Here is a 27,038-nt window from a genome sequence, read left to right on the forward strand (position 1 = left end):
ATCTTTAGACATTGATGACGTTACAAAGTAGAGCAGGTCATTAGGGGACCAGTCTCCTAAAACCAGCCCACAGCGCGCGAAAGCCTGTAGCGTCAATTGACATGTTCCGTTACAAGAAAAGTGCCATATTTAGGAATTTATGAAGTCATGAATCGTAGAAGAACCCTATTTCTCCTACTCCAAATTGTACAGAGTGGCTGCAAAGTTCGACTCGAAGGGGATGAACTAGAAGATTATTTGTCACAAAATATATTTTTTTTACTATCTAAATTATATTTTAAAGAAACCCTGTCTGGGAAAAGAAAACATAACCAAAAGTTATTTCCCAATACACTAAATTTCGTTGCTCGACAACTCACTTTAGTTTTGATCTCAACTCTATAATAATATGGCAGTTGTTCTCTAGAATCTAAACCATTACAAATAAGCAATACTTACTACTCATTGCAGCCAGGAAACTCCGGAACAGCCAACCCCTTGTAATGATAAGGGAAGGCAACCAGAGACAATAGCAGGCTGATAGCCGCCTTGCGCAGCTCCCGCTTGTCTATGGGACCGCATTCCAACTTCGGCTCCCGCTCGGATAGGATGCGGTCCAGTGCAGTTATGAAGTCTGGTACTAGGACCAACACACCATCTAAATCTAATCTGTAACAAGTGTAAATTAAAAATTTATAACACCCCCGACGATCCAAAGTATTTGAGTTTTCCAAAACATCATTTTCAAATAAATAATTATGTATTTAGGCAACGTCCATCTTGACAGCTTGACATTTGTCTATTGACATAATATTATGAACCTAACGGTTATCTAACCTTCTTTTCTACAAGAAAACTAGAAAAGAGCTGATAACTCTTAAACGGCTGAACCAATTTTTTTAGATTATAGCTAAGAACACTCTCGATCAAGCCACCTTTCAAACAAAAAAACTAAATTAAAATCGGTTCATTCGTTTAGGCGCTACGATGCCACAGACAGATACACAGATACACAGACACACAGACACACAGATACACAGATACACACGTCAAACTTATAACACCCCTCTTTTTGGGTCGGGGGTTAAAAATGTACTTCACATAACTATCGTATTTATTTATATATTTTTTCATGTACCAATAATAAAAGTATTCAGTGAAAAGACATGCACAAGGACAACTCATCTCTATTAGAGAGATTTTTTCCAGCAGCTTAGTGGGAAACTAAATTTTTTACAATGCATGTGCATCAACAAAATAATATTAAGTTTGTTAAAGGAGAAACTGTCTTAATGGACGGAAGATAACTAAATTATGATTCAATGATTTAGTACTTATTGTCCGTACAAAATGACTCCTCACATGCCATCTATCATGCCTCTATGGGTCAATTACTGTCATGTCAAAAATATGGTTCACCTTTATAATAAGGACTAAAATCGTACTTTTGACATGATATTTGACACATAAATTAAAATGGCGCGTGAGAACTCATTATTTACGCATTATACCTGAATATATCAGCAGCGTCCAAAACAACAGCGGCGGCTGTGGCGGGGTCTCTTAGTCCGCGTTGTAGAGCCGCGTAAGTGCGAGCGAGGTAGGGCGCCAAAACTTCTTCCCGACATTGCTTCGAGCAAATCACTCGACATAGAGTACCTAGAGCTACGGCGCGACCTGAAATCAACCAAAATTGTTTTAGTTTGCTTTGCTTTGCTTGATTGCTTTGAAGTCAATATAAGTGTCCACTTATGTAAAATCTTCATTAATGTTTTATGCCATGTCATGCCATGTGAAACCAGCAAGAAACGTAATACCAAAGGAAATCTTTGGTTCACGAAAAACTCCGTATTTCGCACTTTTTGGTTGTGTAACTGTGGGACTTATAGCGCGCAGTCAGATAAAATACAAGGTTAGTACCTGCTTGGTAGCTGATCATACTGAGTTTTTGTGTAGCGTCAGCGAGGGAAGGTGGCGGCGGTGTGCCTTCTGCCCTTTCTGTAAACAAATAACAATTCATTTGGCCATTCCGATCACTGCTTATAACATAACACCGTGATAGCCTAGTGGTTAAAACGATCGCCTCCTAATCGGGAGGTCGATCCCGAGCTTGCATCTCTTTTTTTTTCAAAATTATCATCTCAACTTTTCGGGATTATGTGCATTTTAAGTGATTAAATATCACTTGCTTTAGCGGTAAAGGAAAACACCAGCATGCTGTAGAGTTCATAATGTCTTCAAAAGATGTGCGAAGTCTACGTATATACACATTGGGCCAGCGTGGTAGACTATGGCCAAAACCGTCTCATTCTGAGAGGAAGTCCGTGCTCTGTAGTTAGCCAGCGATGGGTTATCGCGATGATGATGAACATAAAATTACAGAGAAAAATCAACTCACGTGGAATATTGTTAGCAGGCGTGGTTCCTACTAAAGCTGCCTCGAACAGCCATTCACCGAACAGATGAAAGATACTGTTCACTTTGGGCCGTAAAGGCGTCAAGGGCGGCTTTTCTGTGTCGCCTACTGCAAATAAAACTTTTTTCATCATAAACTTTTACATTTATTGAAGTGGGTAGCATCATACAGGTGTACACTTTTTGAATGTCAGTCAAAACAAAAATATTTTTGAAAGTATAAAATTAGTGGTTTATCTTGTCAATTACACGTTTAGGATTTTAAATTGATAAGGATCAATAGTTAATAATATATCAGTAAGAACACCTTCGAAAGTAAAGCTTTGTTTTAGACCACATTTGATCTTAAAATATATAATATACCTATATTATATGCTCTCGCGGACTTTAGGTTGAAAAAACCAAGTTACCTTGGGAAGTGATAGAATTTGGTGGCGTGGTTGGTACGACGCTGGAAGGTCGACTTGATAGTCCTATTAGCGATGAGCGAGGTGTACCTAAAACATACCATGTTTTTTAATGTGTAATCATTAAATTACTATACAAGCACAAGACTACAGGGCTTCTAAGATGGTCAAGCACGTAGATTTTTGCTTGAGTCAAGCATTTTGACCGTTTACAAAGTTTGCTTGATTCTTGAGTCAGGCATTTAAGTGCTTGACGGTGATTGATGCGATTTTATAATATGTTTGCTTGACGCGACGTTCGGACAGTGTTCAAGCTATGAGAAAAGTGGCTCAAGCTTCTTGACGGGCGCATCAAGCTGCATGATCAAGCAAAACAAAACTATGTCCTTGACGCGAAGTCGCTTGACTACAGTACTACCACTTTCGTAAATCGCATCGGCCAAATTCATTTGCACAGAAAAGTATGTATACCAATGAAATACGGACTTTATTGCTTTAGCGTTAAGACTTTAGACAAAAGACAAAGACTAGACTTTTACAAAATATGGCACATAGGCATCAACCAATAGCGGACGGACCCGCGCTATGATTGGTTGTTATATTTTCGCGCCATTCAAAAATGAGATTACTGCGCAGGTACATCGGCGTAACTTATTAAAGTGGTAGTACTGTACCGACCTATGAGAAAAGTTCATCAAAAAGCGTCCTAACTTGGGCTATGGGTGACGTGAAATCAAACAAAAGTAGACGAAACCTAGCGTCAAATGTAGGAACCTTTGACGCCTGTCAGTGACGTCGAACTCTGACAATACCATATAAAAATTTGTGTGAGAATACTGACACAAATTGTGTAACAACAACTGACAAGTATAAAAATAATAACTTGTGATATGGAAATACTAATCTATCTACAGAACAAAACTTTTTTTACACTACGACTACGACTAAGTTAACTATACAAGATGCAAATCAAGCACAAAACTTAGTGCAATAAAACTCAAACTAAAAAAATATCTACATTGGAAAAACTAAAATATTAGCACACTAAAAATCTAATGTAAACATATTAAAGTGTTAACATTTTGTGGAAATGAATAGCGTTCAATCAATGTTTCTCACTGAATTTTTCTCTCTTTTCAAAGAGTTTTTCAAGCTGATTTGATTTCATAAAATATTTCTTAGATTGAATAGCACCTAACATCTACGAATAACAATATCTAAAGAAATGTACATGGCTCTCATGTGATTTTTGATAAGCACCGCCTACCATGGTATATTGTGCGAGGTGCCATTTTTGAGTTTGATCTACATTTTCTTAGATATGTATTGTTATTTGTATAATATATATTTGTATAATATATATCTGTAAACAACAAGTATTCCATGCTAATATATCAACACTATTCATTGTGGAAAATTCCGTTGTACACAATCCAAATAGGTCTAAAATGCTGTCCTTTTCTGCTGGGAGCATTGTGAAAGTTATAGCAATCGATTCAGACTCATCATTTTACTTTAGACATCGTATACAACAGAATTAGCCTCATTTCCACAAAAATTCAAAATCCATACTTTTCTCAGGCGGCTTGTCCCTCGGCCTCGCGGAGCTGAAGGACTTGGCGAGGCGGCGGTGCGCCGGGGGGGTCACCTCCCCCTCCTCCGCACCCCCCGGGGTGTTCGCGCCCCCCGCGCCGCCCCCCGCCGACTCCGTCAGCCAGCGCTCCGTGCTGCGCCCTGCCCACTCCACACGCTCAACCCACACCACACCACTAATCCACTACATCTATATTGTTATATATCGTTTCTCAACCTTTTTACGGCCAAAATCAATAATCAATCTATCTCTAATCCGTCAATATCTTAGTAGCGTTGTTTTTTTATCAAAAATTGTATGGTCCATAACTTACGTTGCTAAGTAATTTATCGATAAATTACGGATAGATTGAGTATTAATTTCGGCCGTTAGTGTCGCGATCTATCAAAAATCCATACATCTAAACATTCTAAACTATTATGTTACTTGAAATAAAATTTTATTTTATGCATTTATTGTCTGAAACACAGTTTTCACTTCATCAGGAGGCAGGGCTTCACACTAAAGCTTGTAAACACTACGTTTTGTTAAGTTAATAAAGATTTATTTATTTCAAAGAATAAGCTGATTGATTGATATATCAACCTACATACAACTCAAACCGTTTGATCTAGGAATTCATATATATTATGTAGTAAACGGATGCTGTTTCATGGCAAATGGTAGCGCTAATATTGTACTGTTTCAGTATCTGCCATCTATTAGTCAATCAGCAAAATGAATATTTTGGTATTTAGAACGCACACGCCATATTTGTTCTAGGTGTCAACTGTCAAAATATATACACTTATAATTATGATATATGCTGTTTTATGCAAATTCTCGAAACAGTTACGCTGGATATAACTTATGCATGAAAAATATATTAATAGATCGCGACCTTAAAGTGAGAAACGTATAACGATGCTCTACACTAACTACCAATAACACCAAAAACCTAGGGACACACCATGAACATTATCATACCATACCATAGGCAAAACTTGGCGGCTTTCAATCATTTGCAATGTTAAATCCGACAGATTTCTTAGGCTGAGATCTATAGAGAATACTTTGACTTAGCTTTGACTTAAGACACTGTTAAAACGAGACAGCGCTATATCGCTGATATAAATCTGTCTCATTTTAGTTGAAACTTAACTAAACAAAGTTAAAGTATGCTCTATAGATCTCAGCCTTATTCTCTGACAGGAGACCTGATTACAATAGCCCGGCATATTTCAAATTATGGTTATTTAAAACCACACGAAGACCAGAAACTGACTAATTCATGGTAGATCCCTTTTGACTAGTTTTAAGGTATTTATGAAAAAAGTTAAAAGTTTATTGAGACAAGTTTTTTTTTTTTAATAACTCAAAGAAGAAAGTCACAAAGAAAATAAGTATTGGTATAGTAAAAATTATATAAGGTACTAAATTGTTAAGGGAGGGACGGCCTTGTCTCAAGTCTTCAACTCTCTCCATAATATTTCAACCAGTATTTAGGGACACATTTGAATATGGGATTTTACCCTTTTTCTAAGGTGATCACTTTGTTGGAAAAAAATAAAGTATATATAAGTAAAAAATTGATTTCAAATGTGCCTCTAAGTACGGCCTCAGTTAATATTGGCAACTCTTTATTTTTAAAGCATTTTAGGGGGCATTTTTGTAAAGAAAACTTTTAGTATTTAGTTGAAAGTTTTTAGATCATTATAAAAGAAAGTTTATAGCAGAATGTAGTAAGGCCTTCAATTATGGGACATGTTTAACGCTAGGGATAAATCAAACGGCGAAACGCGCGCGGAATTTTTCTTTGGTGTTTAGTACACTCAGTTTTGGCGCGTACTAAACATTTCAGTATGATAAATTATGTCAACACGCGCGCGAAAGCCCGTGAATGAATCTGGGAACTTGAGCGAATGGCTCAGGTGCAAAACACCCATCCACAAAGTTGTTTTCGCCGTTCACAGGCTATTGGGTCGAAACGCAAAACAGCGTTCGAGCCGCAAGCCATGGTTTGGGTAACCAACCAAACAATTCATTCAGGGACCGTGAATAGTATAGTAATAGTAAAATAATAGTATAGGTACTGGATCTTTTTTTTAATTGAGGATTTGTCGTGTTATGGATCTCAAAATGCGTGTTGCAGTTCTGTTATTATTAAGACGATGTCAAATAGTAATTCGTTTCTCGTCTCATTCATAATTTTTGGCTTTATGGAAGCCGGGCTGCGAGCTCGCAGATTTTAACGATGCGGCGTCGCATCGTAGTTTAGGTTTTGGCCCTTAGCAGCGCACGCTTGAAGAGTGAGCAATGAGTGACGCATTACGCGCGCGATTTGCCACTAGATTTATCCCTGGCTTACTGTGCTTTTTATCAAATTCTTGTGTGTTTAATACATTAGTGTAAAGTATTCTATATCTATATTATATAGCGGTTTACCTAGGAAGGCGTCAACGTGCGCCGCCAGGCCCAGCATGGCGCGGTGGAAGATGTGCGCCAGTGCCCCCACCCACGCCTCGCGTCCTTCTTTATTACCCTCTTTGCCCTCCTCCGCCGTCATCCAGTACTGTCAAAATATACCATTTTTAACAGAATCTGTATAAAATGGGTGAGTTTTTATGAGTTCACGATGCTTTGTATTGAGTTCAAGTTCTGTCTAACAATAAATCTGATTCAGTTTCAAAAATTTATTTATATCGTGTCATCTTACTCAGTTTGCATTTTCTTACTAAGTTGACATTTTCTTACAAAATGGGTACCTTCTTACCGAGTTGGCATTTTCTTACCTAGTTGGTGTTTTCTTACTAAATTCTCGTTTTTTTACCATATTGACGTTTTCTTACCAAATTGGCATCTTTTCCTGATAAATCAGAGTACCCATGCACAGAAATTCTCTCCACCGTTGTCGGAGTTCTTTATACCTTTCACCGATGACCTGTATATTTTATTGATATTTTGCGAAATGTTGCCGACTCACCTGAAGGAACTCGGGCGTGTGACTGATAAGATGTGGTTTGGTTAGGTCCACGGGGTTGCCGATGGTGTGCAGGATGCGGTACCAGCTCTGCATCACGGCTTCCGCGCCCATGTCTGCCGGCACCAAGTTGGCGTCTTCTTCGCCTGATTGAATATTTGTAAATTAAACTTTTTTGTTTAAATAAACTTTTGAAAGCGTCCATAGAATTGGATTGGACTAAGGATTCTTGTATTAATCATTTTATAATTCTAGTACCGTAAGACCTATTTTACTCACAATCTTGAATGGGAAACTGGAAGAAGTCTGTGTTTAGAGATATAAGCATTTCTAATGTAACCTCTCACTTAGAGACTCTCTTCGTCTTCTGAGTGACTCAGAGCTTTCTTATGAGGCCCATTGTAAGAGATTTTAGTTAAATGCCTCGCTGCGGTGGTCTCGATGAGGTGAAATATTAAACCTTTTGGTTGGATTTAAATGATGGTAGGACGGTGTTGTAGGTGACGTCTTTATTTGTCGAAGGCTTATGATCGACTCTCTTATGGACTAACATTAATTATAATAAAATCTTATAAGCTATTGTCTTACAGATATTTCTTAATCTAACCTAAATAATTTTGTATCGCCTTTTGTTCAAATTCAACGCGTAAGCAACCTACATATTACATCTCCCCTGAAAATGTATCCCATTTACCCCTCTTCTTAATGAAAAAAAAAAAAAATGTTAGGTGCTACTGCGAATGAGAAGAAAAGCTGATACAATTACAAAAAAATAAAATCTTATTCTACCTAATCAAAATTAAAAATGATCGCAAAGAAACATTTTTTTTTGTACCACATGTTCTAGTGCTAAGTGCAATATATCTTATTCCTTACTTCGTATGGGCATACTTTCAATCTATCTTATAAACATTAAAAAAGTTATACGTCATTTCAAGGATTCGTGAACGTGAAAGTTCTGAAAAATCTCATCACTATAAAATAATCTCAAAATCTCAAAATTATTGCATCATAGGTCTAAATAGGTACGTCTAAACTACTCGTTACACATAGTTGACTGTCTCAAAAGATTCTCTCTATGACTTATCAAGTCATCATCATAGGTATACAACTGTCGTAGCATCGTCGGGTTCCTATTCTGTGAACCTTAAAATTATTCTTTAACATCTCAGGAATTTATATCACCTGGACAGTCAAAATAAATCTCTCATAGTCCTCATCTTCTTTCAAGTTACTTCATCAGATATCACATAATATAAATAAATACATAAACAAACGCGGCGCGTACTCTCCTAATTAATATTTAACATAACATGCTTTCAAGCATTGTTCATAACTCTCATAATCTTCATCAAACTTATTTCTTTCCATAAGTACTTCAATAACATTCAACTTTTCATAAAGATTCTAGGTCTTTCACTAACACCAGCGCGGTAGATAATGATCAAGAGTCTAGACAAATATATAGTTGAATGAGGAGGTACAAAATATGCGCAAAATATCGCGTATAAATTAATAAATAAATAACAATCACCTTCCTACGTCAATATGTTTCAATCCGAAGTAACTATTTGAACATTATTCAAAATATCAATTATATATCTAGCACTTCTACAGCCGAAGGGTGATCAAGCCTTTGGTATGTAGAGTCCTAATTTGTCAAAGTCGGGTAAAGTCTTTAATCGTCACAATTAGCACGAAACTAGACGAAAACGTATGTGCTTCACTACGAAGAAAATAAAAATTCTCCTAACTTCATATTAATTTCCCTGTAAGTAATTGCAAATTGCATCTCAAGCAAAACCTTTGTCTCATAAAACAATGCAAAGATATTTGGGTACGCGTGTGTCGTTGACCGCGCGATGACACCGTAATAATTCAGTGAATTATTATGTAACTTCGATTTTAAATCTGAATATTTGCAAAATATTCATTATTTATTATAGTATTCTAACGTACGCACTATAATAAAAAAATCTTACGCATAAGTTGAACTTATTGATAGATAGTGGAGCAAGCATTACTTATCTTAAAAAAATTTATTACTTACCTATAGTATTGCGTATAAAATTAAATTATTATATAAACAAGAAAAAAAATACTTTGCCTACTAAGTTTTTCTACTTATACCTAATGCCCATTATGAGAGATAAATTGCACTTACTTTAACAGCTGTTAGCGATGCATTTATTATTTAATTTCGTGACCGCTATGAAGTCGCTGTCGCCGTGGTCCGTCTTCGACAGGTCCGGAGGTCTGGACGCTGGACTTCTTCTTGCTGCGTCTTGGTGGGCCGGGAAAACCCTGGACTCCTCGAACTGGGCCGGGAATACCCTGGACACCTCCTAGTTGTGGCCGGGATAACCCTGGACGCACGATGATGCTGGGCCGATGAATAAAGTTTTAAAATCTTCTGCCGATTGGGGGTTGATTTTACTGTCAATGCTTCTTTCATACGTTCTTCTTGATTTTGTATTTGATGTGGATTTTTTTTTTTATAATCTTCTCATTTTCATAAGCTGGGTCTTAACTCTTGATTCTTTTGGAATTAATATGTTTATGCTTCTTTCTTAATATACATATCTTCTTTTTTGATGTACTTTTTCCTTTTTGAATATGAAATCTTTAGAATTTTCTTGAGAATCGTGTGGACTTCATCTTCATCGGTGCCCAGCCGGTGCGCGCACTTAGTGTAGGCACGCACCGACTGGCAGGGTCGCCATGAAATATTAAACTTTTTGGTGGATATTAAATGATTGGAGAGACGGTGTTGTAGGTGACGTCTTTATTTGTCGAAGGCTTATGATCGACTCTCTTATGGACTAACATTAATTATAATAAAATCTTATAAGCTATTGTCTTACAGATATTTCTTAATCTAACCTAAATAATTTTGTATCGCCTTTTGTTCAAATTCAACGCGTAAGCAACGTACATATTACAGAGGTTTAAGATTCCATTTAATTTATTTTAGTTTTAAATTAGATTTAAGTTTATTTTATAGAATTGTCAATTATTATTATACCTAATATTGTATGTTGATACTAAATAAAAACTTGTAGTTATATCCTAGTACGAAGAGATACTTACTGATAGGCATAGCCGGGTAGAGCGGGCCGTACATGTGGGCGAGCAGCCTTGCGGTGAGGCAGAGCGACACGCGCGCCCACTGCTCCGTGAGCGGCGCGCGGTGCCGCCAGCGCACGCACTGCTCGCGCAGCGTGCGCCACAGCGCCGGCCCGGGGAAACATCTGCACAATTTAACACTACCAGACAGGCTTTAACTCTAAATTGTGGGGCAATTGAAACTAAATTATGAAAAAACCGCGCCAAATTCAGAAGTTACTCCTTTTTTTAGGATTTGGTTAATGAAATAGGTTACAACGGAATAGTGTTCTTACCTATGACATGCCAGTATCCAGTGCTCTTACCTGTGACACGCCAATATGTAACGTTCTTACCTGTGACACCCCAGTATCTGCAGTGTTCTTACCTGTGACACACCAGTATCTGCAGTGTTTTTACCTGTGACACGCCAGTATCTACAGTGTTCTTAGCTGTGACACACCAGTATCTACAGTGTTCTTACCTGTGACACGCCAGTATCTACAGTATACTTAGCTGTGACACGCCAGTATATATACAGTGTTCCTACCTGTGACACGCCAGTATCCACACTTCAAACAGCACGCACAGCACTCGCTCACACAACTGTTCTGCCGCGCCGTACAGAGGTGCGGGCGGCGCTAGCAGCGCGGCGGCCGCGGCTAGTAGCAACAGTAGTAGCGACTTCCACTCGCGAGACCCGAGGTTAGCACTGTCGGCCAGCGAGCGTGCTAGTCGAAGCACGCGATGGCAAAGCACAGCTTGCTTGCTTATGAGGTTACCACCTAAATTAAATCACATATTTTCTTCACAAGAACCAATACATTAATTTTATTCATGAATCTATATGTACCCATGGACAGAGCACTTCTACTTCCCACTTCGACTGCCGAGCGAGAGCGAGAGGTTGGACGCCATTGTCTGACCTCTCGCTCTAATTTTTAGTCGCAGTGGGATATCGATAAGTAGGTATTTGCTTTAAGTATGTATTAGAAGTTGAAAGAAACACTTTAATGTCAAAGTAAAATAAATCTTAATTGTTTTCGTCCATACATCTGACTAGCTAATGCTACTGAATTTTGGCTTTAAATTCAGGACTATTAGGTCCATTTTACTTTGGTGTCATATTTTCAACGCTGGAATTCCATCCACATTAGTATAAAATCAAAATTAGATCAAATTCCTCATGTATCACAGACTTTCGCAAAATAATAACTGCTTCTATCAAACACATTATTATTTTTTTGTTTTTAGGAATCCTAGGAAAGCGAAGTAGGTAATAGTAAAATTATAAAGGTTTTTTAGAGTAATTATGCTTTCTTACCCAATTCCGTTTGATAGATGAATGCAAGTGCTTGCAAAGAAAACATATCATTTCAAATTCCGATTTTAAATTCAAAAATATTTCTTGAATGAAATGAAATGTTTTGTGAAATGTAATGAGATGATATGAGAAGTTACGTTTGACTATCTATTTGTCTCAGTGAATGATACAACTTAGAAATCGGGTTTCTAACAATAAGTATCATTTGAAAAACATTGTATCGTAGGGTCGTGTTTAGTGACACCATACAACACTGGCCACTGCTGTCGTTGGACAATTGTGACAGCACAGAGTTCAATGGAATTGAAGACATATGCAGTAGTGTATATATTACGCACCACCAGCAACACGGACACGGTAGATTTTGTCACTGTATAATAGTGCATATATTTCTAGCTTTGTCATTCGCTGATTTAATGTAGGTATGTAGTATGAAAATGTGGGTTTGTGAACTGTGAAATTTTATTCAAGTATATTCATTTTAAGCATAGAATGTAACAACTTTACTCACGTATTTAGTTGGTGTAAGCCCAACTAGTTTCAAAACCACCCGACATCCTGTTTCATAGGGACTCGGCTTGTTACACACTTACAGACCACTGTGAGGGCTTATATTAACTAAATACGTGATTATAGCCATTACATACTATACTCAAAATAGAGAGCACATACAAAACTTATTTCAATTAAGGCTTCAACGGTGACTAATAGAAAGGTGCTTCTACACAATAGATGTATTTTTAAAATTCAATGAATAGCTTAAATATGAATTATACTTTGTACAAATTTTGCATGTAAAAAATGTTTCTGCAATTAAAAAATCTTGAATTTTGAAATCACTCACGATAGTTTAAACAAGTGTACTCACTTTCATTAGGCCTCGGCACGAACAGATTATGCAAGTGGTTCAGTATCTTATTGGCATATCGATGCGGCTCCGCAGCCAGTGGCGGCGGAACGGCGGGGGGAGGCGGTTGCGCGGGGGCGGCGGGGGGCAGTAGGGCGGCCAGCCACGAGCAGCACACGCGCACACAGTCACGCAGGGCCTCATGCTCGCTCAGAGGCAGGGAGAGACCGTAGCGTATAACTTCTAGCACCCATTCCACCTATAATATACAGTTAAATAAGTTCCGCAACCAGTGGCAGGGGAAGAGAAGGCGGCGGGGGGCATGATGACCATGAGCAGCGCAAGCGCGCGTAATCGAGCAGGGCTTCATGCTCGCTCAGAGGCGGGAGAGAACGTAATGTACTGCTGTACGGACGCATATTAAAATTTGGAAAAAGAAAAGTTTTTCAGACTACCTCCTGAAAATAAAGCATCAGTCAATAAAAATTTTCAGATTACCCTCCCAAATGATAGCTTAAATAGGTATTTTAAATTCAATAGTAGTAGTTCTGAAACTGAGCATCCTCCTTCGTGTTTTCTTCGAACTACGCAACATTGGCAAAATAAATTGTGCCGTGGTGGCTCTACCAAAAGCCATTAAAGCAAGAAACAACAACAATCATTGTGAGATTTTATATAGTTTTTGGTAAAAAACTACCTCATCTTTTTGGAAAATGATGACCTGTGGCAATGGAACTCTTCCATATTATGTGTATTCTGACTTCTGATATCAGTTGTCCAGTTTTCTTACCTCTGCATCAGTAGTGAGAGGGCTGGGCTGGTGGGAAGCAAGCTGTCTCACCACGGCTAGCACTACGTCTTTACCCCCAACCGCGCCCAGCACACCTCTTCCCCCACCTTCAAGAGGCAGGGAGTTCCACTCTGAATACATTCCGTCCTCTTCCTTGACCTGCAAGCAAGCAGTGCCAACACAACAATTATAAATGGGAATGTGTGTTTGTTTTGTGTAATCTTCAATCATGTTCCAACAGGATAATGGATCAATGAGATTTATTACATGGTTATTAGTTTAAAGACCTGGAGAGTGATATAGACTACTTTTTATTCAGGAAAATCAAAGAGTTCTTACCCGATTTTAAAAACTAAATCCATGCAAACGAAGTTGTGCTGTTTCAAAGAAGAGCAGTATATTTGTGGAAGATCCATCTACATTAAGATACAGTGTGCTAAGGTTTTTACTTTTTACTTTAACACCATAAATCATAAGTTAACAGCATGTGAGTAATTTTCTGAGTTTTAACATTTTGATGCCATTTGCTAGAGAAAATCAGATTCTATTTTTTTTTTGCTCTTTACTGGAACATATACAGCATTTAAATTATTTCTTAGCTACTTATTCCTAGTTAGTACATACACCTATTAAGTGTTCACTGATTTACAATATCTACCTAATTTTGTGTGGGAGTTCGTAGGTTAGTAATTAAATAAATTAAAAAAAAAAAAAATTAAAAAAAAAATGCAAAATGTTACAACAGTGGAAAAGCGATGACACCAACTAAAAGTAATATAAAATCTTGAAATGTTGCTGCATAGCAATTGATTATTATCAGTTAACAGTAGCAACTTATACAGTGCTAGCTTAGACCAGTGACTTTGCTTGCACGGAGTACACAAGTTCCAAACCCCTATTTTACCACCTTAGGGGTTGAATTTTTAAGTCCTTTCTTACTGGATGTTTATTATGATGGATGACATCATAATAGCTATCTGCATGTCAGATTTCAGCTCATTCCATTCCGTAATTTGAGCTATGCGTTGATAGATCAGTCAGTCGGCTTTTCCTTTTGTATATTTAGATATTACTTCCATTTGAGAATTAAGAGTGCATTATCACATCACGCAATAATGTATAAAATTACCTTCATGCAAGAAGTGGATACAAAACGTTGGAAGTAAGGCTTAAAACAGCTTTCAGAGTACAAGCCGCCCCTTTCTGCAGATAAGGTATTGCATTGTTGTAGGAAAAACAGTCAAAATAGAACGAAACTTACTTTGCTGTTGACTCTATTGAAGATTCCCACATTCATAAATAAAGAACCTAACGGTATGAATACGTTGTGAAGAAAACGGTACAAATACGATACTTTCTATAAATCTGCACGCCAACTGTTTACTTTTTGTTGAACACGGATTTGCAGTTAGATAATTAATATGATAATTGAGTAATCAAAGAATAACATTTTTTTATTTTCCAAAGTTATTTTTCTACTTTACAAAACAAAGCTGTCAAGCACCTGTCAAGGCTGTCAAGTCAGGTTAAGTTTACTGTCAACATTGACATAACAATTGGACCTCCAGTTTGACAGTGACGATTGCAATCTCACTATTGGCTAAAATATATTGTTGCGGAAAGAATACCAGAAATTCAACCAATCACAACCATTCGAATTGTAGCAATAACTGATTTGTAGTTTTGTGAGTGTACCAGAGAGGGTTACTCTATATGACTATGGTTTACTCTAAGGGTCAATTCGTACTAGCGCAGATTCGAAGCATCAAATTCTTTGCAATCAAAGCAAAGTTGCAAAAATGCGTACCTACGTAATACGTATTCGCATGAACGAGTATCTCTATGCGTATTCGCTTGCATTCGCGCGCTTTTACATCAAGTCAGATTCAGCCTGACAATGGTATCCTCCCTTGAGTATAAATGTTCCTTGATGGTATCACAGGATAAATGGACCGATTTTGATGGGGCTTTATAATTTATTAATTTGAAGGGAACTGTTCAAAAAAAGTGTATATATTTCATTTTAATTGATTTTATTTATAAAAGCACCGAACATTATTATCAGTCAATACAAATATAAAAATACTTAAAATATAATTATTGTTAGTATAAAATTAAAACATAATTATTATTAAGTAACTGCAAACATAGTAAGTAGGTACCTAGCTAAATAATAGTCCAGTAATTACAAAACACCAAAGTGATATTATTGTTATAAGCAAGTTTTTGATAGGGAAACATTTACCTACTAGAGATTCTAAAACTAACTTTAGTAAATACAAACTAAACCAGAAATACACCAGCAACATGTTCAGAACACAAAAATATAGGTATTGTAAGCCTTTGAAAAACCCTCTATTAGACTGGACAGGGATTCAACGTAGAAGAGGCAAAAGAATTTTTTCTTCAAAGGCAGTACCTGTGCCCATAACAAGTTTACTGAGGTTTTGGGAGTAACAATTTGAGTGAGCTGACACCTTTGTTGCTGATATATAAAATTATTTTGTAAGTTAGCTAAGCTACATAATTTCATTCATATTATTAAGACAATAAAAAGTTTGACTATTCTCCATATCACATAAAATTATTACACATTTCAGTACATTATAGTTACAGTAGAAAACCTAATTATGCCAGTGTAGAACAATCCAAAAGGTAATTCAGATAGACTTCAACCCATTCCATAAATTGGAGGCTACAATGCAAAAAAAATAGATTATACAAAAATGCTTACTAACTTAAAGGACAATACTAATGTTACAAATCAATACTATACAAAATCGATTATACTATAGTGTGTTTCATCGGATAGTACCTATGGCGTTATGTTGGCTCCCCTGTCTGTTGGATGGTCATTGGCACCATATTGGCATGAGAAGACGCAGATTTTGTTTATTTTCATTTGATTTTCATTTCATTCATTCAGGAAAATCAAATAAAAATAAACAAATCTGCATCTTCTTATGCAAATATGGTGCCAATGACTTGGACAGACAGGAGAGCCAACATAACGCCATAGGTACTATTCGTTGAAACGCACTAGTCTTCTGCATTGGATAGCTCTTAAAAAGGACTTATCTATTTTTTGTAATGGTCAAGTTCAAAAATGTCTGTAAGGATGGGGTTTAGCTTATGTTGCAAGTTTTAAAATGACAAATATGGACTTTTTGCATTAGAGACTCAAATTGTTAAGCTATTGAAACTTTCCATATAACAAGCTTAGATAATTGGTTTTCTACTATATTACTAATTCAATACTTATAATAAGTCCAGTCACAGAGCCAGAAGTTAGACAGCCAGTGTAGTGTTTAATTTAAATAGTGTTTATTTATCTCCATGACCATCAACACTTTTAACCTCTTCATATTTAAGTCTCCACATTGTAGCCTCATCCTCCAGTTCTTTGACCCTCACTTTCTGAACTTCCAATAAGCTCTCTGTAAGTTCTAATTTATTTTTGATTTCTTCATACTCTTGAATGTTGGTTTGTTGGTTGCTGGCCATTACTGTTGTTTTCGCCAGTTTTACAGTGTCTTCTGCCTTTTTAATTATCTGCTCCGCTTTTACCTCTAACTCATACTGAATTATAATCATTATTACCAACCTTCTGATCACAAATGCTAAGAAAATGGCAAAACCAGTAATGTAGAAGTTACGTTGAGCTCTGAAGAGTTTAACGTTCCCTTTCATCTCGCTAGCTAAATGCACATGACCAGGCTCACTTGTATGTGAATATTTCCTCATTTCTCTGATAGAATCAATTAGAAACAGGCACAAAATTCCTAACCAACCGTAGAAATATATTGCAGTTCTCTGATGAAACATCTCGAAAAGCCTGGATCGGTAGAACGTGTACCATTTTCTAGGGCTGAACAGCGGCAATATCATCAACATTACAAGAGCAATCTCGAAGTAAAGATAGCCGGCTATGAACGTCCATTGAAACGACATTTTGCGCAAAATCAAGGTAGGTACTTACTAATATATTCAATTTCGGTAAATTGGATTGAAAAACGAGTTGTGGGAGTGGTAAACAAAACCGGCTTTTCAGGTCTGGCGCAATACTCCTCTATGTCTAAATATTGGCTAGAATTTCACAATGATTCTGTTATAAATTAATGATATTCACACAATAGGTACCTACTATGTGCTATTAATATCACACCAGTTATTAGAGAAAATCTCAGATAACCTGAATATTATTTAATTAAAATTCAATTCCCTTCTCAATTTGTCATTTTGATTTTTGTCCCTTTTATGTTTTGTTCTTTGGTCCTTGTTGTCAATGTCATTTTCTAGCTTTTTTTTTTTTTCTTTAAATCTGGCTTTACTCTGATCAGCCAATGTCAAGTTTGTGATATTTTCAAGTTATTGAATTTATACAAGTATGGACTCCGTCTGCGCCGGCGCCCGCCGACATACGCGCGGCGCCCCTTTAGAGCGCCTTCCGGTCAGTTCCACCACCAAAAACCAGCCAGCCACTCTTAACAAAAAAAACACTCCAAACAAGCACAGCACGCGCGCCAGCAAACGCCATCGCAGACGAAGTCTTTTCAAGCTTATATCTATGGTGTGCACACTGCATTGACCTCTAATGGTAAGAGTACGCTGGACTTACAATTGGTGACTTGTTTTTGAAACAACTTGATTTGCTCCATTTTTTTATTTATTTGGTTTACCAACAACTTATAACAAGAATTACAATTTAATTTTACAAAATATGTAAGTATGCAAGATATTTAGTTAATTGAAGGTAAACACAACATGCAAATAGAGTGACAAGTTATTCTGACAAATAAGTAACAAAATTGAAATACATACAGAATAATTAATATTTACAACATATTGAGCCTCTCAAGTCTCAACCAGCAAAATGACAGCTAGAGTCAGATTGTGAGTGTCGCAATCACGATTGATTGACCGGCATACTGTTGCTAATATCTAAAATGCACTGTCGAAACAAAAAAGGGTTTTACAATCAACCAGCAATTGATAGAAAGTGTCAATTTTAATTCCCAGTATGTTTGGTGGAAGCTGGGGCGCTTTGAATTATCAAAAAAATAACTGCATTTTGAATGTTACTCTTCCAGTGTACTTGTGCTGATTACCACATTTCAGTGGCTTTACCTTCGCGTTAGACCTAATAGATTGTCTGTATGACTGTGACACTCTGCGACCGCCGTTCTTGTCAATCTGGTGAACAGTGTGACCAATTTATAGATTTAGCAGGATCCTGCAATTTTAGCAGAATACAGGGCTTTTTTAATTAGGGCTCAGTAGATTTTGTGACAGGAAAAAAAATATTGGCAGTTATTAACAGTAACTACATATCTAAAGCAGTAAAGGAGGTCTGTGCAGAAAAGCTAGATTCAACATTCACTTTACTGGGATTATCTCGTAACTATAAAGAAAAAGAGTTCGTGAAAAGGTAACAGACAGACACACTTTCACATTCATAAGATTAGTATGGATTTCTATACAGAATAATGATATAATTTATTTTAAATTATAAGAAATTTAGCGCTTCAAAAAATTAAGTATGTTTTAGCAGTTTTTACTCCAGAGTAGCAGGATAAAAAATTTAAATCTGGTCACACAGACCACAGACAGAGTACCATATCATAGATGATCATAGAGGACTTTGTCTGTGGTGGCGTTTGTTGGCGCGCGTGTTGTGACTTTTTGGAGTGTTTTTTTGTTAGAAGTGGCCGGTTTTTGTGTCCCGCTGGTGTTTATTGGTGGTGGAACTGACCGAGGAACTGACTGAGAAGCGCTCTAGATGGGCGCCGCGTGTATGTCGGCGGGCGCCAGCACAGGCGAAGTCCATACTTATACATATAGTTTTCCTAACTTGTAAATAACTACACACTTGACATTGGCTAATCAGTGTAAAGCCAGACGAGAGAAGAAAAAAAAAAAGATGATCATAGATCACAGATCACTGACTCAGACTCCGGATTCGTGGTCTGTGCTCAGACTGCTGCTGGCGAAAACAAAAGACAGATGTAATTGTGCAATGTTAAAAAAATTAAAAGTTTTAGTAAATTTTACAATAGTTTTACTATAATGGCTAGTATAGAATTAGATATATGGCGTGGAGAATGGGGACTTGCGTCTATTGATCTAGAATGCCTTAAAGTTTTGGTAAGTTAATAACCACTTAACCTCATCAGCAATTGCGACCGGCGTTTTTTAATAATTTATCATGTTTCCAGACTTATATGAAATTTATTGGCGTTCCTGTTAAAGTTCGTGAGGCTAGCAATCCGTTTTTTACTCCGAAAGGCACTCTGCCTGTCATGAGAGACGGGAGGACAGTTTTGACGAACTTTGAAGAAGTAGTCTCATATCTTCAGTCTTTGGTAAGAATTTGATGTTAATTATTTAATTATTAGACTCAATTACATGTAGCAACATTCCAATTTAAATTTCTGGTACATTTTACATCAATATTATTTCCAGTATTTATTCAAGGTTTGCTTACTATTTTGGCGCACTGATAAATAAGCATTGCGGTCTTACAAGTGGGAGATCTTTGGTTAGATTTATGGCAGGGGTTTAATTTAATTTCTAAATTGCATCAAGTCTGGAGTTCTCAAGGATTTAAACAAGCCAAATCCGCGCGGGAAAAGACCTGGCCGTGAGCTAGTTTATAAATTAACCTGGAATTTTAAATAAAATTAATTATATCAAGTACAACCTTTGAACCTGAAACATCCTATATAGGTTAAGGAGCATAATGAATTCCGAAAGGTGGCAGTTTTAACTGCACCCATTGCACTATTGTTGAACCTACTCCTAGCACAAGCATTAGGCTTAGTTGTATGGAAAAGGGGAATATTAGTCATGATTAACAATATTTAAATAGAGTTTGGAATACTCACTTCCATGATTAGTCTTTCCTACCAATTATAATCTAAAACAAGAGTGAATGGACATCTAGGCAAATGAGTCCCATCTTAGGCCACATCATCACTTTCCATCAGCTGAAACCAGTGACTGTGGTCAAATGTATAGCTAAAGTGAAAATAATATATATTTCCAGCATTACAGCACAGACGTTCACCTAAATCAAAAGCAAGCAGCTGAAGCAAGTGCTTTCACACAATATTTACATGACAAACTCTACCCTGCGTACCAGTACGCATGGTGGGTGGATGAGAAGAACTATGGGGAACTCACGAGGCCTGCATATGCTAAAGCCTTGCGGATACCATTTAACTTCTATTATCCATCAAAGTACCAGAGCAGTGCTAAGGCAATGGTTGATGCGTTGTATGGGGAATACACTGATTTGAAGGAAATTGAGAAAACTGTAAGTAAATGTGATTTTGAGGGTTATGAAAATACAGGGTCTGGAAGAGCCCTGCATGACTGCCAGTCACCAAGAAAAAGAAGAACTCGGCTCAAGCTTTGTCTTCTCATCCAAAATTTCTCCGTTCTTTCTAGTCACACTTTACAGTTCCCACTTAAAGGTGAAAGTTTGTGTGTATGTATGTCTGTTTGTTACTCTTTCACGCAAAATTACTTAACCGATTTGGCTGAAATTTGGAATGGAGATAGATTTTACCATGGATCAACACATAATAATAATAATAATAATAATAAAGCCTTTATTCCAATGTATTACAATTATCATTTTATACACAATCACACGAATTACAATTATTAGATTTTATTATGACAATTAGAGGCATCTAAGTATATTAAGATTTACAATTCCAAAAGTTAAAAAATAAATATGAAATAATCACATCGTCATACATTTAAAATATTGTGTACATGTCAAAAAATTATGTCAAAAAAAAAAAAATTAAAATAAAATAGTAAAGTTAGATAAAAGTTATTGATTATCCATTATTATTAGTCAGCTATTTAAATTGTAGTGTCTACCTCATTTAGTTAGTTACTTAATCATGTAAAATAATGTCATAAATTTATAGTGTCACTGTTAGTTATTAAATTGTATTATGTCATTGGAACGCCCATTTTTGGGCATAGGCCTCCTCCATCCTGGATCAACACATAGGCTACTTTTTATCCTTGAAAATCAAAGAGTTACTACGAGATTTTGAAAACCTATATCCACACAGACGGGCATCTGCCTTCCAGATTTATAACGAAGCAGAAAAGTGCCTCAAGACCTTGTCAGACCGGCTGGGTGAGAGTGAATACTTCTTCGGCAACCGGCCCTCCTCGTTCGACGCCACGGTGTTCGCGTACCTGGCGCCGCTGGTCAAGGCGCCCTTCCCCAACGCGACCCTCGCTAGCCACGTCAAAGCGATCGCTAACCTGTCTCGATTCGTTGCGAGGATCAGTCAGAAGAACTTTAGAAATGTTACTGATGGTAAGTGATGGTATTTATTTTAGTTTTTCTTAAGTATCACTCGCTTCACCACGTCGAAGGTTGTGGGTTCCTTCGGCCCTCCTCGTTCGACGCCACGGTGTTCGCGTACCTGGCGCCGCTGGTCAAAGCGCCCTTTCCCAACGCGACCCTCGCTAGCCACGTCAAAGCGATCGCTAACCTGTCTCGATTCGTTGCGAGGATCAGTCAGAAGAACTTTAGAAATGTTACTGATGGTAAGTGATGGTATTTATTTTAGTTTTTCTTAAGTATCACTCGCTTAACCACGTCGAAGGTGGTGGGTTCCTTTGGCCCTCCTCGTTTCGACGCCACGGTGTTCGCGTACCTGGTGCCGCTCGTCAAGGTGCCCTTCCCCAACGCCACCTTCGCTAGCCACGTCAAAGCGATTGCTAACCTGTCTTGGTTTGAAGCGAGAATGGAAGAACTGTAGAAATGTTAGAGCTAGTTTTTTCCCGAAAAATCTGTGAACTATAGAACTACATAGAAGCGCGTGCACTGCGGAATTAATTCCGCGCCGGATTTAGTTGATTTAAATTCAAATTTACGGATTTCAAAACATACCGCAACTCGCTGCACCGCAGTGCTCGCTTTCTCTTATTGATGGTAAGTGACTTTGCAGTTATGTATGTAGCTACCTTCAGTTGGAGGGGAAAGGCAATAGGTCATGTTTAAAATGTCTTTGAACCCTTTAATCTATCATGTGATCAATTGAAATAGCTATAAAAGCAGTTTCCGTGGTTTGTGGGGTTATCCGTCCATTGGGACTACAATAGTAACAATTTGTTTCCAGATTACAACAGGAACTCGAAGAAGCAGTCTCGCGGCACGCAGTCGGAGCGCGAGGCGGCGCAGTTCCCGCACGAGACGAGGAACAAGCTGCTGGCGGCCGTGTTCGCGGCGCTCGCGATGACGGGCTACGCGCTCGCCAACGGCATGTTCCAGGTTAGTTTTTTGGTTGGTTTTTTTCGTGGCATCTGAAGAACCTTGTCATCAGTATGAATCTGTTCAGCAATTTCTATTATTGTCGTATTGGAAATTGCTGCCCTAAAAGAGCCGATTGACGAATATTTAAATGAAGCAATTTCAGAACAAGTGGGAAGAAAATACTTTTTGATTGTTTCGTTATACCTAAGTATTAATGAACCTAATATACACGCAATTCATTTCTGCATAATGCTTGCATTTCATTTAGAGTAGGTACATGATGCATTTTAGAATTTTATTAGATTTATTTCAAAATTGATGTTTTTAAATTGGCATATTTTTTTACTTACACCTATATTATACAGAATTGATCGACTTTTTTATCAGTTAATTAAAAATCACAGCGATTTTTTTGCGAAATAATAAGAATATATTAAAATGAGCCAATTTACTGCCTGCCTGTCCCTGAGGCGTAACATACACAACAGAGTGGAAGTAAGCCGAGGTGCAGCGTCTATTTCAGCATCAGCGTTTTAATCTCAGCTTCACTTTGGCATAGCAGTAGCGCCCTTTGAGGTTCGTCGTTTTATATGTTAAATACAGGTTTATAAAAATATTAATTTTAACATCTTTGTAAACCTGCATTTACAGCAAATAAATAATTAATTTATTGATTGAAAGACCATGTTTTAAAACAAAGTCTATTAACATGTTGAATGACAGATAATCGACCTGGACGTATCCATATCCATCTAGTTTAAAAACCTTAAAATTATTAACTGTGTCTTATTTAACACTGTTTATTGAACATTGTTATTTGCGCATCGGCTCCGCTTCTCTCTGTAGGTGTGCGTTGCACCTTAAAGTTGTATTCTTATTCATTCTCACGCGTCAAAATAATACTTTGTTTATTCAGGACATGAAAGATTTCGAGCACTCGCAACATTACAACGACATGTTTGAGAATGACGAAGACGACAACTGACCCCGAGCGGCCCACGCCTGGTGACACCTGTCAACTGTCAAGTTTACTGTCAACTGTCAAGGCTGAACCGCACACTGCCCGCCATCTTGTTTTTACTTTGAGTTGATCGCATGAAAACTGTAAATTAAAATACTCTAGAGCTGTAATATAATTAAGGTGACCACATAAATCGTGCGCGCTGAAACTAAAAGTAAAATGTACCAACTATTGTGATCATGTTAAAATAAAGGTGATCGCACACCGTACGACGTGAAGCTTTGGTTGCTTCGGCGCATCCGGTATTTCGATGTATAGGTTAGTAAATGATGCCCGCGACTTCATCCGCGTAGGCCTTAGAATCCCGTGGGAGCTCTTTGATTTTCCGGCATAAAAATTAGCCTATGTCACTCTCCAGGTCTTTAGCTATATCCATGCAAAAGAAACACGTCGATCCGTTGCTCCGTTGCAACGTGACTGAAGGCCAAACCAATAAACCAACAAACACACTGGCATGTATGATATGGGTAGTGATTCGAATTTTTGTAGTACTGGCTTATATTTTTAACTGTAATAAAAAATTGAAATACAGCACATTATTTATGTGTCCGAGCGTCACAAATATGCGATCGATTTTAAGCATTTTGTGTTTGGCTGGTCTATAGATGTATTTAACGTTTTATTCGAGCTTTGTAAATAGAATTTAGGATTCTGTCTGTCATGTTCATGTGTAGTCAATGTGATACATGGATTTAATCATCATCATCATTTTCAACAACAACAGCAAAGGCAACGCATCGGCGATACCTCTGGTGCTGCAAATGATCATGGGCGGCGGTAATCACTTAACACCAGGTGACCCGCCTGCTCGTTTGCTCGCTATTTTTTATTTAAAAAAAGTCAATATGCATCCTGCCACTGTAGGATATAGACTCATAGACAGATATAGACTTTCTTTGTTAATCAATCATGATGATGATGATGATGATGATGTCGACATAATATATTATCAAACCCAAGCACATTGCCACGAAAGGCAAACTATTGTGTTCCTATTACTATTAAATAATAATATTGTATTTTAATTACCAAAAAGATATATAGACTGCAAATACTTAAATAATGCACAGAGTATTTTATCGAAGTTTGTTGTATAGTTTTTACAATTTGTTTTAATTTCTTAAACATTTTCCGAGTTTTTAGGCTCAACCATATCATTTTAAACACGTTAATAGAAATTCACTGGCGCAATCAGCACGAGGATTCGCCTTGTTGGACCGAAACTAGAAAAATCGGTGAAGTGCGGGTCGGACTCGCACATGAAGGGTTCCGTACCATCCTATAGGAAATAATACTTCCTATTTTTTAATTTTACGGTGGCCATTTTGAAATTTCTATTATTATTTGTTGCAGCGGCAATAAAAATACACATTCTGTGAAAATTTCAACTCTCTACCTCTTACGCTTCACAAGACACAGCCCGCTGACAGACAGATGGATGGACGGATAGCAGAGACTTAGTAATTGGGTTCCGTTGGCACCCTTCGGTTACGGAACCCTAAAAAGAAGATAACGCACGTCTAAATTAAATATGTTGCGAATGTCCTTAGGAGTTGTTATTAATATTAATTAAATATCGACTGGTTATTATGCATTTCAATATATTCTAGTTATAGCTATACAGGAGCAGCTGTTATGAATAGCAATGATTTAATGACCAATTTAAGTGAAATTTATATATATTTAGAGATATAGATAGATACAACCATGGCAAATATAGAAAAGAAATTGTTATAACTTTGTCTATAACCAGTAAGAGCGGTTACGCACTCAACCGATTCAATCCATGAAAATATGGATATAAAAAACTCTGCTATTGCTTACGCACTAATCCGGTCTCTGATCCAAATCCAAGCTAGTGGACATCTTTGCCATATCTGCGTCATACGTCCGATTTGAATCCGAGGCACATCCGATACACACACAGATGACGGAGATAAATCGGATGCGTATGCTACCATACAAATTAGTTCTATGACTACTTCGGACGTATTTTCACGAATTCGGATCGGATTAGTGCGTGACCGCCCTAAGTATTTGTTTTGTGGTAATATTTTTTCTTAGAAAGACGCAACTTTCTTTTTATCAATTTTTACAACTACCTACGGAAAATTAAAAATTAATGACGTCTCAAAATTAGTATCTGAGAATAGAAAATATAACCACGTTGAAGCCTCATTTTATTGCACGCCCGTATTAAATATTCCTGCTCTTATTAACTTTGGTCATAATCAATAAGGCACTTAGTTGTAGTGCGTAGTGGTTAGGTTAGATTTTGTTTCAATGACTGAGTATTGGTTTGTTGGATGTTTTAACTTATGTAAGGTTGGCATGAATAAAATGTTGTTCGTTGACTGGTTTGTTTATTTTATTACACCTCACCCCCACGGTGTGGAATTCGGTTTGTTTTTTTCCAAGAACGTGCTTTTTATTTCAGGAGTACTACTTCTGAAACTAGTTGTGTTGGGGTACTATTTAAATATTGGCGTAAAATATTTTCGAGCCAATCAAGTTGTTTACTTTCTCAGCGTTTGTAAAGAGAAGCGAGTAAGAAAATATGTAGGTAACCTTAGCTTGAAAACTTAACACGTTGCATCCGTGCAATATTATGCATTATGATAGATATGATAAATAGAGAGTAAAGATATCGAAGTGTTTCAACAGCGTCTCTCCGGCTGGAGCTGGCAGCGCACCGTGCTGCTGAACCGGCTCCGCATCGCCAAGAAACACTTCATCAAGATCAACAGGCTCAAGGAGCAGGCTGGACTAGACGGAGAGAGAACATGAAGAAAGCTTGTCTAGCGTAGTAGTAAATGTCGTCCATTAAGAGAGTTGCATCCATGAATCTAAAATGGTTTAAATATGGATCATTTTCAAAAAAAAAAATGCCCCGTTTTTAACCCTGACCCAAAAAAGAGGGGCGTTATAAGTTTGACGTGTGTATCTGTCTGTGCATCGTAGCTCCTAAACGAATGAACCGATTTTAATTTAGTTTTTTTTTGTTTGAAAGCTGGCTTGATCGAGAGTGTTCTTAGCTATAATCCAAGAAAATCGGTTCAGCCATTTGAAAGTTATCAGCTCTTTTCTAGTTACCTACCTTCACTTCTCGGGGGTGTTATAAATTTTTAATTTACACTTGTATTATACTTTCGGTTACAAAATAATATGTGGTGTGACACAGCCCTGATGTTTCATTTTTGTTATTTCTTTGTTACGGTATTCATTTTTGTAATGCACTTCATTTTTGTGACTAGTGCAAACATTTTGAAAATGACCCATATTCCCTTATTCTTAATAATTACCTACTT

The 27,038-nt window shown here is 37.3% G+C and overlaps 3 protein-coding genes across 10 annotated transcripts in view; 1 reads left to right on the forward strand and 2 right to left on the reverse strand.

The window, feature by feature from the left end:
• The window catches only part of LOC123874501 (ral GTPase-activating protein subunit beta), a 30,290-nt gene extending 15,364 nt beyond the window's left edge, over window positions 1-14,926 (reverse strand). For 2 of the 6 annotated variants that reach the window (XM_045919894.1, XM_045919893.1), the window contains exons 1-14: window positions 14,682-14,926; window positions 13,421-13,579; window positions 12,652-12,889; window positions 11,784-11,813; window positions 11,010-11,244; window positions 10,445-10,605; window positions 7,358-7,500; window positions 6,820-6,946; window positions 4,374-4,535; window positions 2,805-2,891; window positions 2,378-2,503; window positions 1,900-1,977; window positions 1,491-1,656; window positions 439-648 (exon numbers count right to left, since the gene is read on the reverse strand). In XM_045919894.1, the coding sequence (XP_045775850.1) occupies window positions 439-648; window positions 1,491-1,656; window positions 1,900-1,977; window positions 2,378-2,503; window positions 2,805-2,891; window positions 4,374-4,535; window positions 6,820-6,946; window positions 7,358-7,500; window positions 10,445-10,605; window positions 11,010-11,244; window positions 11,784-11,813; window positions 12,652-12,889; window positions 13,421-13,579; window positions 14,682-14,717 (1,958 nt within the window). In that variant the 5' untranslated portion in view covers window positions 14,718-14,926. Of the gene's footprint in view, window positions 1-438; window positions 649-1,490; window positions 1,657-1,899; window positions 1,978-2,377; window positions 2,504-2,804; window positions 2,892-4,373; window positions 4,536-6,819; window positions 6,947-7,357; window positions 7,501-10,444; window positions 10,606-10,943; window positions 10,949-11,009; window positions 11,245-11,783; window positions 11,814-12,651; window positions 12,890-13,420; window positions 13,580-14,681 lie in introns of those variants that run through there. The other 4 variants (XM_045919895.1, XM_045919896.1, XM_045919897.1 and 1 more) reach the window with 4 other exon arrangements.
• Window positions 14,927-15,421: 495 nt separating this feature from the next.
• LOC123874510 (B-cell receptor-associated protein 31-like) lies at window positions 15,422-17,682 on the reverse strand. 2 transcript variants are annotated; one of them, XM_045919910.1, is made up of 2 exons: window positions 17,430-17,682; window positions 15,422-17,375 (listed from the first exon to the last, which is right to left on the reverse strand). In XM_045919910.1, exon 2 carries the CDS (start codon window positions 17,369-17,371, stop codon window positions 16,745-16,747), a length of 627 nt encoding a protein of 208 aa, XP_045775866.1. In that variant the 5' UTR covers window positions 17,372-17,375; window positions 17,430-17,682; the 3' UTR covers window positions 15,422-16,744. The 2 variants fall into 2 exon arrangements, with proteins under 2 accessions (XP_045775866.1, XP_045775867.1); XM_045919911.1 differs by having other exon boundaries at window positions 15,422-17,371; window positions 17,426-17,682.
• Window positions 17,683-19,399: 1,717 nt separating this feature from the next.
• Window positions 19,400-26,636, forward strand: LOC123874509 (metaxin-1). 2 transcript variants are annotated; one of them, XM_045919908.1, is made up of 6 exons: window positions 19,400-19,564; window positions 19,636-19,782; window positions 20,466-20,735; window positions 21,533-21,767; window positions 22,576-22,727; window positions 26,395-26,636. In XM_045919908.1, the coding sequence occupies exons 1-6, from the start codon at window positions 19,487-19,489 to the stop codon at window positions 26,515-26,517; spliced, it is 1,005 nt and encodes a 334-aa protein (XP_045775864.1). In that variant the 5' UTR covers window positions 19,400-19,486; the 3' UTR covers window positions 26,518-26,636. The 2 variants fall into 2 exon arrangements, with proteins under 2 accessions (XP_045775864.1, XP_045775865.1); XM_045919909.1 differs by lacking the exon at window positions 26,395-26,636 and adding an exon at window positions 23,626-25,073.
• Window positions 26,637-27,038: the final 402 nt, after the last annotated feature.

This window comes from Maniola jurtina, chromosome 18 (genome assembly GCF_905333055.1).
Source record: "Maniola jurtina chromosome 18, ilManJurt1.1, whole genome shotgun sequence".
NCBI lineage: Eukaryota > Metazoa > Arthropoda > Insecta > Lepidoptera > Nymphalidae > Maniola > Maniola jurtina.